The sequence below is a fragment of the Centroberyx gerrardi genome, chromosome 16, assembly GCF_048128805.1.
Source record: "Centroberyx gerrardi isolate f3 chromosome 16, fCenGer3.hap1.cur.20231027, whole genome shotgun sequence".
Classification (NCBI taxonomy): Eukaryota; Metazoa; Chordata; class Actinopteri; order Beryciformes; family Berycidae; genus Centroberyx; species Centroberyx gerrardi.
The window spans coordinates 11900657-11916096 of record NC_136012.1 but is presented as its reverse complement, the minus strand read 5'-3'; the positions used below and the strand labels follow the sequence as shown (position 1 = coordinate 11916096).

General features: G+C 43.9%; 1 protein-coding gene across 1 annotated transcript; it reads right to left on the bottom strand.

The window, feature by feature from the left end:
* Positions 1-399: 399 nt before the first annotated feature.
* On the bottom strand, positions 400-12232 carry LOC139916844 (sodium-dependent phosphate transport protein 2A-like). Its single transcript, XM_071905856.2, has 12 exons — positions 12172-12232; positions 11883-12035; positions 11255-11401; positions 10830-10973; positions 8916-9027; positions 8187-8382; positions 7905-8000; positions 7558-7678; positions 7235-7402; positions 6937-7053; positions 1731-1855; positions 400-1020 (listed from the first exon to the last, which is right to left on the bottom strand). Exons 1-12 carry the CDS (start codon positions 12230-12232, stop codon positions 400-402), a joined length of 2061 nt encoding a protein of 686 aa, XP_071761957.1.
* Positions 12233-15440: the final 3208 nt, after the last annotated feature.

The following is a 15440-nucleotide window of genomic DNA, read 5'->3' as shown; positions in this document are numbered from 1 at the left end:
CGCCCACTTGGACTTATATAACAAGTGAATACATGGTATTTTAACATAATGATGAAACATTTACCCACTTGATAATAGGGGTATTCAAACATTAGCCTTGAGGCTAATAACAGCGCTGGTTTAAAACAATTCCTCTCTTACCAGGCACTAACAAGACACAAAATGTCTGGACTTTGGCCATTCGAGAATCATTACTAATCAATCATCTACCGCAGAGGACAGGGGATCAGCAGTTCAGAGTGGACAATTAAGCCAATAATTATTTGTTTTTACCAGCTCCACAATAATCAGAGATGGGTTCATTTGGCAAGGTGTTGCAAAATGGCTTTTTTCAATCCTACAGCCCCCCACAATGTTGACAATGTGCAATATAAAAGCAGCCCTCTGTCATCAGTCCCATTAGAGCGGAGTGCTGTTGCACCTCTCTAACCCTTTTAGTTTAAACACAGGTACAGCCGGTCTGCTCTCATCCAGGTAGGCCAGCGCTGGGTTGTCATACGCCAACTCCACTTTCCTCTGGGCGGAGGCCATCTTGGGGTCGGCAGAGGTCGTCTCCGTGGAGATGGTCGCTATGTGTCCTTCTTCTTCTCCTCCTCCTCCCCCTCCTCTTCCTTGTCCCTCTGCACGCCCGGGACCGCAGCAAACCGTTGCCTTGGTGATTAGGCGGTCGAGCGGTTTGAGCGAGCGCATCCACGGGGGCAGGAAGTCCCAGCTCTGGAGCGTGGTGGGCAGGCGCCGGGGACTGTGGGCCTGCATCACATTCACCAGGGCGATGAAGACGGTCACACCCAGGAAGGGAGCGCCAAAGCCGACCATGACCCGCCAGCCGGCCAGCGAGAGGCCCAGCACCAGCGAGGGCAGCAGCAGGAAGCACAGGAGGAGGTATAAGACGGCAAACCAGCGGTACTTGGCAGTGCGCTCACCCAGAACACGAGCCATCCTTATCGGCAGGCGCATGGCGGGCAGAGGATACCACAGCAGAATGCCAAACACATTGAAGAAGAGGTGGCACAGGGCGATCTGAGCACAGAGAGAAGACAGGGAGATGTGCAAGTGTGGAGGCACGTCATTCAACACTTTGCCATTGTGTGTTGTGGAGCTGAACAATTGATCGAAAAAAACAAAACGAAATCACAATATGAACTTCTGCAATTTGGAAATCACAGAGGCTGCAATTAATTGCATAAGAGAGAGGAGCGTCCAAAATGGATTTCTAAAGGTGTTTTAGAGCTGCAGGTAATCTTTGGTCCATGAATCAAGTACAGACAGTATTGGTGAAAACCTTTCATCATACTCAAACTCAGTAAATCTGTTTTTTTTTAACAAAATCACTTTTCTTTAAACAATTCTAAAGTTAAAGTAAAAAAAAAATGACAAGAAAAACTTGAAACTCGTGGTGATATGAATCGCAGTTTAAATCGCAATTGCAATATTCTATCTGTCAAATAATCGCAATTTGATTTTTGGTCAATATCATTCAGCCCTAGTGTGTTGTAATTTCTTCAATATTACATTGTCATAGAGTATATATGACCTTTTCTGTTATCTGTACATTCATAACATAAACATAAGCCAATGGCATGATATTAACTAATTTTCAAATTGACATGTGCTAGAGAAGAGAGTTCCTAAACAACACTTTTCTATCCAGCTTCCAAACAATATCCTCCAGTTTCCCAGTTTCCCACTGGCATAAAATGTGTATTGCATGTGATATAGCAGCAGTCTACCTGTATGGCAGCGGGCAGCTTGTCCCCGGGGCTGGCCAGCGCTGCCAGCATGGCCGTGGCAGTGGTGCCAATGTTGGACCCCAGGGTTAGAGGATAGGCCCGCTCTAGACTGATCACACCAATACCTGAGGTTGACAACAATAACATGGTCACGTCAGAGGAAACAAGGCACCAAATAAAGATTTTAAAATGGGTAACAGAGAAATGTAATTTTTGTTATCTGTCTTCCTGGCAATATAATCTCGGAGGATCTACTACTCTCTGAGGACTGGTTAGACAATAAGACCGAAGATTATTACTGTGGCTCTTACCTTCGCAGTTCAATTTGCTCAAGTGCAGCACAACAGTCGGCACTCAAGAGAAGTTATGACAAAGACAATGTTTTGGTACAGTCTGTAAGCGTCAGCAGTGGTATACTGGGTCCCTTTCTCAGAAGAGATACCAATACATTCGTAAAATAGAAAGGAGCCAATGCTTCCTGTAAAAAAGAGGAGGTTTCTGATTGGGATTCTGTTGCTGAGGTGCTGATAGAGTCTAAATCCCCTGTGGTTACAAGGATAAGAAGGCAATATAAAAGCACAGCAAGACAGCAGACAACAACTTCACCCGTATAAAAAGTGAACCTGCTCAGGAGAACTTTGCTGAGAGTCATGATAACCAGTCTGCGATGGCTCTGAAAAAGGCTCTTGCATACTGTTTGTATTTGCAGATATTTCTGCACGTCACGTTCCCTGTCTTAGCCTGATGGCTCCTGGAAAAGCCCTAAAGTAAACCTCCATCTCAGATAAATATAATATATAAAATTTGTTTGTCCACAGTCATGGTAGAATGTGTTTTGCGAGACAAAGAGCTGGCGAAGCTGATCCAGGCAAATGTAATGTAATGAAAACTGTAACAGGTGGATTTTTGCATTAGATGGCTGCCATTTCCAGAATCCCAGTATACTGACGAGCCTAGAGCACAAAGACTGCTGACAATACTGATCAGCAGTCATCCTGATATCACTGAAGGAAGCTCTTTGGTGAACAACAGGCTGGACAATACTGGCCTTGAAGTTACCCGAGGCCAGTGTTTGAAAACTATCTGAATTACCGAAGCTGGAGGCAGAGAAGCTAAAATGTTCCTTTGCCAGATAAGCTGACGCTGTCAAGTGACGGGATGCTTGATTGCATCTGACAACCAAAGTAGGGCAATGCTGCTTATCTGCCTAGTTAGAAGTGATGGAACTGGTTTTGTGGCAGATAAATTTCCTTTCCAAACAGAGTCGCAAAGAAAAGAATGTACAGAAAAGCCCCCAGCTAAACATTATGGTAAAAAGGTTCCTCTCTATGTGCTATTTTCCTGTTTGTACACAGTATATGATACTCTGCATGTCTAATGAACAGCTGGGGTTGAATGAGAACAAACTTAATTTAAAATCAATAATAACTAGAAACAGAAATACCTAATTCAGAATCTCTGTGATCTCTTGCCTTCTACCTTTCTTCAAGGGGATCAACTACTCCTGTCCCCATCTCACATTCATCTCTGTGTAGCCGGCCGATGCCGATGACTCATCACTGATTTTACATGCTTCATTACGCCAGTGGCATACAGTGCCTGTCATGCAACATGTACTGAGGAACTTCACACCACTAGATCACTGGAAATCAGACGGTCTACGGCCTTTTCTGGCTGCTTCTAGCTGGCAAGTGATCTATTAGTCAGCTGGGAAATTTGAGGTGTTTTCCAGTTACGACAGGAACAGGAGTGTTTTTATGAATTGTAAAAATTCATGACAACAGCCGAGCAGTAAACTTTTGCTCAAGATACAGATAACTGCTCATTTCCATACCAGTAAATTTCTAGGTAGATGCTGCAGTGTTGTAACTTATAAGATGGTGCAGCAATCCCTGACCTTGGAAACAACAGCACAGTTTACAACTGGCAATTCTGACAATGACATGACTGACAATGAAAACATATGTGTTGAGGTTTTCTGTAGTTCTCTCTGTCCACTCACTAGACTCATCATAGGCCAGTTTGCTTTTGCGAATCGTTTGATTCAAATAATGGTACTCACAAGATCTAGATTTGCAGTGGCTTCACTGATTATTTATAATTGATATGTTTTTATTAAAATTTTAAAGTGATATAGTCTTTTTATATTATCTAACTCTATTTATTAATATTTTATTACAAGCATTGACAGCCTGAGACTAAAAGAGAGAAGGAGGTAATCTGTGGTAAAATTGAATATAAAATCAGAACCTGTTAACTTGGCAGAAATGATACACTAAACATAGATGGTTCTGTCAATCACAGGGTCAAAAACACAAACTGCAGCTCCACTGATCACTGCCACTTGTATTTCTCACTGGTATAACATCATTACTGTCATGATTTCTGCCAAACTAGTACTCAAACAAAATTATACATGCCAGAAGTAGAATCTAAACAAGCAACATGGCTGAACGTTTGATAAGGGAACAGATTTAAAAACTATCTGTTGAGCCACCGAGGCGGGGCAGCTGCTGTATTGTTGCTGTTCCACCCCAGAAGATAGCCATCTTCAGGTAGCGCTGGCCCGCCCGAAGATAAAATTGGATAGCCAGCAGAGTTGCAGTCAGTTACGTAGACATTACAAAAGACAATCTCCCTGCCTGCACAAGTGAAGCAGAGGCCACAAGCAGAGGGGCCGGATGAGAAGACACACCACATCCGTCTCCTCTTCAGACCTGACAGATGCCGGGATTGTCCCAAGACCACCATAACAGCATTTTTCCACCAAATAGAGAAAACAGGCCGCTCTGACTTCAACACCTTCAGCAGCCCAAGCAAGCTCAGACGATGAGGACTGGGGGCGATGTTTGTGAAATTGAAGATGGAGGAATTGAATTGTTCCATCTTCAACTGAGGAAAAGCTCATGTTGTTGGTCGCTTGAGAGAATAACGGTTTGTGTGACTGGAACATGATCTGAATGCAATAGAAGTCAAAGTTCTGGTTTCTGGTGATTAGTTTGCACTTTAAATTGACTATTGCTGAATATACTGTAGCTCAGTGAGAGTTTGCATGGCTGATGAGAGATTCTTGTTTGGATTCTCACTTTGTCCAGTTAGGATGAAAACATTTGGCTTTACCTGAGTTCATACTTATATAAACAGCTTTCCTTTGTTGAGGTTTCCCAGGCTTTCCATTCAAAATGTAAAATTGCTGTCTCCAACTTTTCCAATCCTGTCTATGTCTCATCATTACAAATAGCATTTTTGTCTTCATTTAGGGAAATTGGTGTGTAGCTATGGACCAGCCTCCATTGAGCCCTGATTTTAAAGTCCTCTTCCAGTATATGGCGAGACTGTCACAAAGAACATGAAGTGAGAAAGAAATCAGTGAGGAAAAATCTGCAAGGATAGTCATCAGGACTAACCCCCCGCCCACCCCCCACCCCACACCGCCACACCCCTCCCCAACCAATCACTATGATTGGGGTCCAGCTGGAGCAGGACTCTCACAATTGTACACCAGAGGATTGCTATCATTTCAAGATGAAGAAAGAAACAGTGAAGGTCAGACTCTTCCAGGAGCGAAAAACAGCAAGAGGTAAGAGGTAAGAAGCAGCAGCTGATAAAGGAGTTGAGCGATCCACACTTTCGTTTAAAGATAAGCTGCTGAAATAAGCAGTTGTCTCATAGTGAGCAGCAAGTATCTGACCAGTAAACTACAGTTATTGGCTTTGAATATGAGCGATCCAACTAGTCTTTGTGTTAAATGCTTCACCATCGATTATTTGTGAATTTGAATGGTTACAATGTGGATATTATGTGTTGCATGGAAGCCCATCATCTACCATCTCTTCTGTTCGTTGAATTCAATACAAAGCACATCAAATGTGTCACGCTGACATTTGTTACGCAAGTATTGTTTTATATTGTTTCTGAATCCCTAGGGAAAGTCATTTGGCAGAAAATGTATGGATGACTGAATAGAAATACATTATGAATCTATCGTCAACATTTTCAGTATTCAAAATCTGATATAGATGATGCCAGTTGCTTTTTATATGTAGTGATATAGAGTTAACATTGGTCAAATGAACCAATAGTAACCCATCAGTCTGTTTGCCTGTCCATGTTGTCTGGAAGTGTTTCTGGAGGCGAGTGTGTAGCAGTGGATTGAAGGAACTGTGGAGCAATGCCAGGGATGTTTGCTCACTTATCTTTTAGAAACAGTTATTCTTGAACAACATGGCCATGACTTCCAGCGTGTTTAAGACATGAACAGGGGTGCAGAAGGTGTGGAAGGTTAAAATGATATTAGTCAGTTAGTCTGGTGGTCCGGGGGTGGTTTCAAAAAAGTGGACTGGTTCAGCTTCCTGTGGAGGCAGAGGTGGGTGGTGGACATGAGTGAGGAAGGTATTACAAATCCTAGCAGAGTCGAACAAAGCAATGCAGCAAGTTTTCAAGTTTCCGAGCCCCCTCTTCCCTACCTGGCCTAGTCTAGCAGGCTAAATACTGAGACTAGAGCTCCTGCTGAATGTTTAATGGGGTCACAATCAGAAAAGTAGAGGTGACACTATACAGTAGATCAGGTTGCTATGGATTTTTGCAAGATTTCAGGCCAAAGTTCCAGATGAAGAACTGAGTGTAGATCCAGAGAGGCAGGGTGACAAGACACACCAGGTCTGATACGGTCAGGTTCAGCAGGACTCTCCACATCTGACTGGACATCTGATTATGTCTGAGGACCGCGGTGTTAGAGCAGTTATTGTCGATGGAAGAGTAGAGTAGATGGAACGACTGAATGCTTTCTCAGACAGGCGTCTAGCAAGCAAAGTACAGTGACTTGACTTCTTTCATTGGACAGCTTTGAGGTGGATAAATTTGATCACAGTTGTATGTCAGTGAAGTGCTTTCCCATGTCTTAATGTGGCTTTATGTGTGACTTTGCTCCATACTCCTTGTTTTCACCACATAGTCCATTTTTCAAAAAAATTATATTATAACTTTAAAGTAATTTCAAAGGCAAGTTACACGGTTTCCAAGAAAGAGGCATGAAGTGTTGATGTATATATTGATGTGTGAATGTACTTGAGGGTTGGTAATCATATAATAATCTTATCTTATCTTATCCTGACAATCTACTGGATAATATTGTACATCTCCACCTGCAGAAACAGGCTTTGAGGCTCACTTATGTTGCACAGGCATCAAGGCAGATGTCACTCACCTATCAGGGGGGTCAGAGCTGAAGTGAAGACAGAGCTACTCTGGACAACAAACGTCATCCCCGCACCCACAATCATGGCCAGGTATCCTGCGAGCCAGCCAAACGGATATGGCAAGTCTATTGTGGTAAAGAAATTACACATATTTTTACAATTGCACAACTGTAATATCTGATACACAGCCTCTTTCATGCAATTCACAGCCTCTCTTTCAGGTTATGTTGGCTCGTCTGCTCACTTGCAGACTGCCCATCTTCATATCCGGTGCACTCAGCTATTGCATGCCAATATCTTGCCCACCTGTGTTGATGACCGTCTGGATGACCTTCGCCACTTGGCCTTTGAGAAGTGAGTTGAGCAGCTTGACTAGGAGCAGCAGACAGGTGCAGAGGACGACCAGGGAGCCTGCCAGGAGAATAAGACCCACAGCAAGGTCTGACAGCTGGGAAGACACAAACAGGTGTCTGCCTGGAGAGAGACAAGACCGCCACCAATCAGAGGGCCAGTTTTATTACACATTGTTAACAGGACCAATACTCCCAAAATGACAATTTTGTGCAATTGTCTTTGTATAATTCTCATGAGTGAGTGTTTAACTCTGACGTGTTTGAGTTTGAACTCACATTTCTGAATGTTGACTTCTGTAGTCAAATTCTCTTCGGTCCAGGTCACACCACCAACCTGCCAACAGGGACGACTGGAGCTACAGTTGACAGAACCACTAGTGCTCACATTCACAGTGGACTAGAGAGAGAGAGAGAGAGAGAGAGAGAGAGAGAGAGAGAGCAACAATGCAAAAAAGAAAGGAAGACAGAAAGAAAGAGAGAGAGACAGGGAAGAGTGATGAAAAGAAGGCAGCACAACAAAACTGTTTGCCTCGGCGAGCAGCTATGACAGGCTCTATTTGGCGCCAGCGTGTGACACAATGTGTCTGAATGTGAAGGAGACAGTGGTGGAGACGAGTCATTACCGTAACAAGGTCAGTCTGGCACCATTCCTTCACCAGGCTCCTGTTCCTCATGCTCTCATCTCCCATGGCGATTCCTGTGATCACATGCTTGTCTAGCTGAGGGAGAGAGGAGAGAAATATGTTATGTCTTCCGTGGTCAGTGGAGTTAACGGGCAGCAGGGTTGCATTGTGGTTAGGGAGGGACTGTCCTTCAGTAGAGACACTTAGGGGAGCTGCTCTGTAGTTTGAACCCTAATGATAATAATAATAATAATAATAATGGTGACTGGTTGATGGTTCTACCTGTATGATGAGCTTGGTGAGCGGTTCGGTGATGACTTTGAGCAGCTCGGGTGCATCCTCGCCGCTCTGGAGGCTGAAGCTGGTGACCAGCAGGTGGGCCAGCCGGGTCATGAGGCCGCTCGCCACCTCCAGAGGCAGCAGAACCAGGACCGACAGCCAGTTGAAGCAGTCGTGGATCGTCGCCCCGGCAAACGCCCTGCAATGGGTTACAGGGATTTCCTGTGTTAATTAAGGTCAACCACCAGCATTATCAACTACTCAAAATGATTGCTTGCTAATCTGCTTTTCATGGCTCAACTTTTTTTTATTTTTTGCATCTGTGTGATGTAATGAGCATGTGCGAGTCTGTGTGTGTATACGGGCAAGAAAACGATGTCTATTTTAACGGACAGAGATGAAGTAACATGCCATCTGTTCAATGCTGGATCATGCCAAAGGGTTACTGGTGTGGGATCAATGCGGAATGGTGCCATCATTGTCAGTATGGTACAAATTGCACTATCAAATGGAGGCTGAAGCAAAGAGAGGCAGTGAGCAGCTGCAAATCATCCCATGCTTTCTCTCCGCCATCCTCTGCCTTCTCCTCTGCACTTCTTGCACTTTTACCCTTCCATCTCTGCACTTATCCTCTTCACTTTTCCATTTCAATTTCTTCTTCTTCTTCCCCCCCCCCCCCCCCCCAGCTCTGCTCACCCTCCACTCATCCTCTCTCTTGCCACCCACACATACCGTTTAAACTCGCTCCTCTCTGCCGCTTGCATCATGGCTACAATGGTATTCGTGACTGAAGTTCCAATATTGGACCCCATGATGATAGGAACGGCCGACCTCACTTCCAGCACTGTGAGATGGGAACACACACACACATTACATTTTACTTTTGAGTCATCTCATGAAAGTGTCATATCAATGTTTCAGCTATCACATCATGGCATAAACATGTAAACAACAACAAAACAGTGCTAGACAGAACATGGACAGCAATAAAAGGAGAGTGTGTTAGCGTGTGTTTGAAGATGAAGTAGTGGAAAACTAAGGCAGGCTAGTCATGCACATGAATACACACGTGTGCAGACATGGTTGCAAAGCATTGTAAGTGGGTTTAATCAATTCTGAGACGTGGCAAAGGTCCATCTGCATGGAGAATGGTAATGTGTGACGCATGTAATTACTAAACATGACCCTTCACATCTCAGAACGCATCACAAGTTTTAATGGAGATGAGAGATGATAGTAATTTGCAGGTGAGTGGAGGCAGCTTAGCCTTTTAACTCCGGAGCGGGGGTTTTATTGTTGGGGGTGCCTGTAATGATGATGACCTAGAGGACGCATGCATGCACACACACACACACATAAACAGACTGTCCATGCCTCTGTGTCTCATTCTGTTTTTCTCTTTGATAATTACCTTTAATCCCCCTTCTAATTCTCTTTCAGAAAGCCATCGGAAGGAGCGAGGCAGCTCTGGCATACTGATATCAGTCACTACCGCTTTAATCACGTAGACCAAAGAGGAGAGACCTGGGAGACTGAGCCCATTACAGGCAGACAGGTCATAGCCTTACTATTTCATGGCTTTACAAAGCATGATAAACCCTAGACTGACTGAGATGGTGGGAGATTAAAAGGTGTGGAATGGTTTGATTTGATTATCCCTTTAATTCCAGTCCACTCTGCTGGATTACCTTAATTGTCAGATGGTTTTTACAACTGGTCACCACAGCACTACTGTCTTGAAAAGACAATTTCAAGTCAGTATATCAGAATGAGACGCTTCACTCCTCTATACCTGCGTACTATCAAACTTCATCCTGCTGTGGTAAAAATCACTCTCTACAAATCATGTCTGTCATTGTTATTGAGTGGTATCTAATTAATACAAGGATGTAAACATTGTATTATTGAGAGAATTAAAAATCTTCACATCTAAGGTGAGATTTTTCACACAACCGCCATAATCCTTTTCTCACATGCAAATGAATTTAGATGATAATACGTGATGGGAGAGTGTACTTCTGTTTTCTTCTGCTAGTTTACCCTGAAAGGCTGCAACATGGCAATGTATGGTGATATATAGAGCTAGATTTTTTTTAATTTTTTTTTTATCATACCAGAACACACACTCTTTTGCTTTTATGTAATATGTTATAAGCTATTTTGCTTCAGTTCAGTTGTGTTAACTAGAAAGCCAAGCAGCATAATGTTACTATGTTATCCATAGAGGATAAGGCAACTAATCAGCTCAGGAGCCAGAGAGCTGAGATCATATTCCGCTAAACTGCTAATTAGTGAGGTCTATATGTCATGGTCACAGATGCACCATGGGACTGTAGAGATTCTGCACTTATTTGTTCTCCTTTTCTGACTGTCTCTTACTGTCTCTCCTAATCTCTTCCCCTCTTCCTCTACTGTTCTATATTTGGAAGCAAAATAATAGCCTGAGAACATACTGACAGAGACACATGAGCATATACAGACAGGGAGACACACACACACACACACACACACGTCCATCTCAGACCAAATCAGGCCAGGCTGGATATCTTGTCCTTTCAGAGTGTTACATGAAATTTAAAAGACGGGTGCTGCTGTCGTGCTATGAGGCGCTCGCACATCTACACACACACTTGTGCACCTACTCACATCCGGAGGCCACCAGGCTGACGATGATGGAGGTGGAAGTGGAGGAGCTCTGCACCAGCACAGTAACCAAGATCCCCACCACCAGCCCAGCCACAGGGTTAGACAGCACCGCATTGTCCTGGAAGATATCCCCTGCTACCTTACCTACACACACACACACACACACACACACACATAGACACATCACATATCTCAGACAAGACAGAGCTGGTTAACTACCAAGTTCAGTGTTACACAAGATTTAAAATGCTAGTCTGCCCAAATCCAAAAAGGTCAACAGACGTAGCTTTGCAGTTAAATTATACAGCATGGCCACAGTGGGACAGTGTGAACTATTCTGTATAGTGACTCATTTATTAGTCATACATTAACTGGCTGAGTCATTATTAACCCTCGGAGGGGGCAGTGAAGGTTAGAGTACTTACCCCCTGCTAACTGGAAGGCAGAACTCAGAGTGTCCAGGGAGCATACAAAAAGGAAGAGGAGGACGAAGAGGAGAGGGATCTTGGAGAGATTGAGAAAGAGCTCCTTGATCTTGTGTGGATTTCCCACTGCGGACTGCGGGGTGCTATCTGTTCAAAACAACCAGACAAGGACACAGGGTAGCAACAACAACCAAAGAGACGTGTCAAGTTATCCTCACAATGCGCCCTGCATGTGGGATAGAAGCCAACGCTGACCCAGTTCAAAAACAGCATCACGATACCCAAATAACACACCAACGTGGTATCTGTCCGGACACTTCATCACGTTTTCTTTCTCATTTCTGTGTTCTGGGTGAGAGAGATAGCCTCAACAGGCAAACACATGTAGAGAGCAAAGATATCTGACATGCATTCCCCATATGCAGCAAAAAGTCATGCAGAGTGACAGCGTGACTTTGTCTTTGTTGTCCAGACTCTGTGATTCCACTGGCTGCATGCTCTTATCTAATGAGCATGCTGTACTGCCTCTGGTGTTTTTATTTGGGGTTTTTTTCCCCAGAGATGAGACTCCACTCCCAGCCCCAGGAAACTAATGTGTGATTCTCTCTGTGTCATATCGTTCCTGTACCTGCGTCCTTTGGGACTGAGGGTTTGTTGGACGGGCGATTGGTGTGGTGGTTGTAGCTCTCAAAGCTGCTGATGAGGTCCAGGGTGGAGCCGATGCCTGACTCCCTGTCTTCCTCCAGCAGGAGCTTGGGCTGGGAGGAGTGTATCCTCGCCCCTGACAACACAGAGCAACACTGCTGCCTTAGTACAGGTGGCGAAGATCAGTTTTGAAGCCATTTCAAAGCATTCATTAACATTAAGGTTTGGGTTTTTCCTTTATAGAATGATGGCTGTTGAGAATAACCAGTTACCATTGTAGTCGACCAGTGGGCTCCCTCCAGAGGACACTATAGTGATTGATCGAGAGGACATGGTGGTTTGACTGCAGTGCAGAGAGATGGAGTTAATTAAAATCACAGGGTGACACCATCAGAGAGAGAATGAGTGTGAGAGTGAATATGTTTACTAGCCACCTGCAGTTGTAAAAAACAGCCGAGGGAGACCAAGATGTCTTTAAGCCTGTCTGCAAAGTCTTTCACCACGCTACTGAGATCAACAGACAAGCAATTAGCAGAGAACAAAGGCAGCCCGCATTGTGTGTAATTGGCAGCTGTCCTTGATTTGAGGGTCAATAGGTTTACTGCTTAAATCACATAGCCTACACAGGGAGGCTGCGTCTACTCGCTCCTCCAACAAATGAACGCCTTGTCAGAATTAATAAGGAAACATCAGTATCCATGTAACTTGTCTTGTCCTCCATTTCCTGCAGCTGCAAGTCAGCTCTTAAAGGGACTCTCCACCAGCTATAGAAAAGCAACTCACTTCAAAGGTTTTGATGCTCTCCGTTTAAAGAGACCGTTTTTCCCTTTTCAAGTCAGCCACTTTGCCATATTTTTGGGGACTCCAGTAGAGGAGGGAGTACTAATGTGTCTCTTAAAAGCAGAGGATGGAAGTGAGTTCAGCAATTATAGTATCCTAAATTACAGTAATTACAGTCACTGCATCATTCCGATTCTCTGTGGCATCCTCCTGCAGGTTGTGATCCGCACCGTATGTGTGTGTGTGTGTGTGTGTGTGTGTGTGTGTGTGTGTGTGTGTGTGTTTGTGCATGGCATGCATATGTGAAACACTTACAAAAGTTCCACAGACTGCAGCTGAACAAACTCTAAATTCAATCTGTGTGTGTGTGTGTCTGCTTATCTACCTGTCACGTGCTCAACTGCTTGCCAGTCTGCTTGTGTCTCTCAGTAATTCCATCTAACTGTCTCTCTGTCTGTCTCATTATTTGCCCGTAAGTCTATCTGCATGACCCGCATTTATATTTTTTATGCCGTTTATCTTTCACCAAAATGTTAATAATTGAGGTTTACTTGAAGTACAAAAAAAATATCAAGCATTAATGAAACATTTAGTGCCTGTTGTCGATGACTGATAGTTGACATGCCAGCATATTCTAAAGGATGCATGAGCTCTGCGTCCCAGGGCCCTGGATAAAAGGCCAGCATTCAATCTAAACTAAATTATTCATGTCAAATAATAACAGAAAACTTTAATATTGATGATGCAGGCTTCCAACACATGGCGTTCATATGAAGAAGTTGTTTATCTTAAATATTTGATTCCTGGTATATTCAGTATAGTTTATTAAATCTTACCTTGTTTGAACTGTCTCAGATGTTGTGCATGGCCTCCTGGATGGATACATTTCAAGAGGAAGAGTAAAGCATCTTGACTATTTATCAGCTACCAGGTTTGGAGGTGTCTGGGAGGACACCTCATCTCTTGTTGATTAACTTGCTCCATCATCAGGTACCTCACTGTTAATCAATAACACAAAGCCTGAGCGCTAACTTCATGATGCACACACATGGGGAAGTCAGGACTGCACTTGGGTGTATGAGGTGATGAAAGATGTTTGTTCAACCAACCATTTTTCACCTGATTTGTGGCCAGATTAGATTCCAAGACGAAGAGGATTGTGTTTCATTTGATTAATGATCCTTCAGGTTCAGGTTCACGTTCGGCTTCAGGTTCACGAGTGCAGGAGAAATCTGACATCTAGTGGTAAAACGATGGAAGAACCGTATCACCGCTCCCATGCAGCTGTTTTCAGCACAAGGTCTGGCAACAGTTGAAGGCCGGGAATTACATTATCATTTTTCCCATGAGATAAGAAGTCAGTGGAAGCATTTCAAATATGTCTAATCTAGTTAGCTTGTGCAGAATGTTCAGGTACATAGTGATGCCTCAAGATCAAACGTGTTGTGATTGGAAATGAAGATCCTCTTATCATACACGTGAGCATACACATCTACATACACACATACACACCTCTGGACACACCCACCCACCCACAACTAATGTCCTCTCCATGGGTGAAGGCCGTGATAGTCTGAGAAAAATAGTTGCTGTTAATAATTACTCCAGCTACACTTCTGTCACATCAGCAATGCTCCCACCCAAAGCCGCTAAACCTGCTGACCTCAGACTGATATCCAGGAACAAACAGGAGCAGCACATAATAATGAACCCCCTTGGACTCGGTTGTTACTTTCCAAAGAGGAGAGAACGTTATGAGAACTGGGAGTCGGAGAGATAACGTCAGCTGTGTTATTGTGCAGTCAGCTGGACCGGGAGAGCAGCAGAGGCTATACTGTGTGCCAGAGCTGAGAGAAATCCTTGAGATTTGGTATAGCATTAGGCAGAGGGAGAGATTCAGTGAGATGAACACACACGTAAAGCCCTCCATACTGCTAATCCTCTCTCCAGATGTGCCAGTCAGAGGGAGGCTGCTGCCACGGCTCAGATAAACGGAACAGGGGCTACCTGGTTATCATGCACCTCTCTGCCGGTCAAAATACCTGCCAGTTAATGTTGTGTAAGTGCAAGGCATTAGTCCTCATCTGCCCGTCAGTAGGCGGTGTTATCCCGCGTTAATCTTACACAGAGGAATGCCATATTGAGGCATGCAGTAATCCTTCCAGTCAGGTAATAGTCTCAGTACATGCCACATGCTGGATCACAGTAGAAACATTTCAGTTAATTGTCCCCAAGGCATATGGCAGATGTAAGTTTTCGCCTTGGTCCCCTTGACATATGGTTGAATACTGTTTGTCATATACACACAGACACACTCACAAACATCATAGAGGATATAAGTAGGTAGTTTGATAAGACGCACTTCTCCTCACCTTAAAGGTCCAGTGCAATGTGAATTGCATTTCAATTTCATGGCATAATCTAACAAAGGACCAGTTCATGTAAAGTTACCCAAATTATTATAACTGTGAGCAATGTAGAAATTTGACTAACAGCCCTTTGAAAAACTTTCCCTCTGGTTGCAACAGAATCAAACAAATTCTGAATTCCAGTCTACTTCCTGGTGTAAATGATGTCAGCTACACTCAGGTTTTACTGAATGCTCTGATTGGTCAATAGTATGCATAGCTAATGAGCTGTCCCATAGTCTGTCAGACAATAGCCAGCCAGCTACTTGCCAAACTAGCCAAAATCTCTGTGCCTCCAGTGTTGCTGGGTGCCGAAGTTCCAACACTGGATATTTGTTCCCCAAAGATAGAAA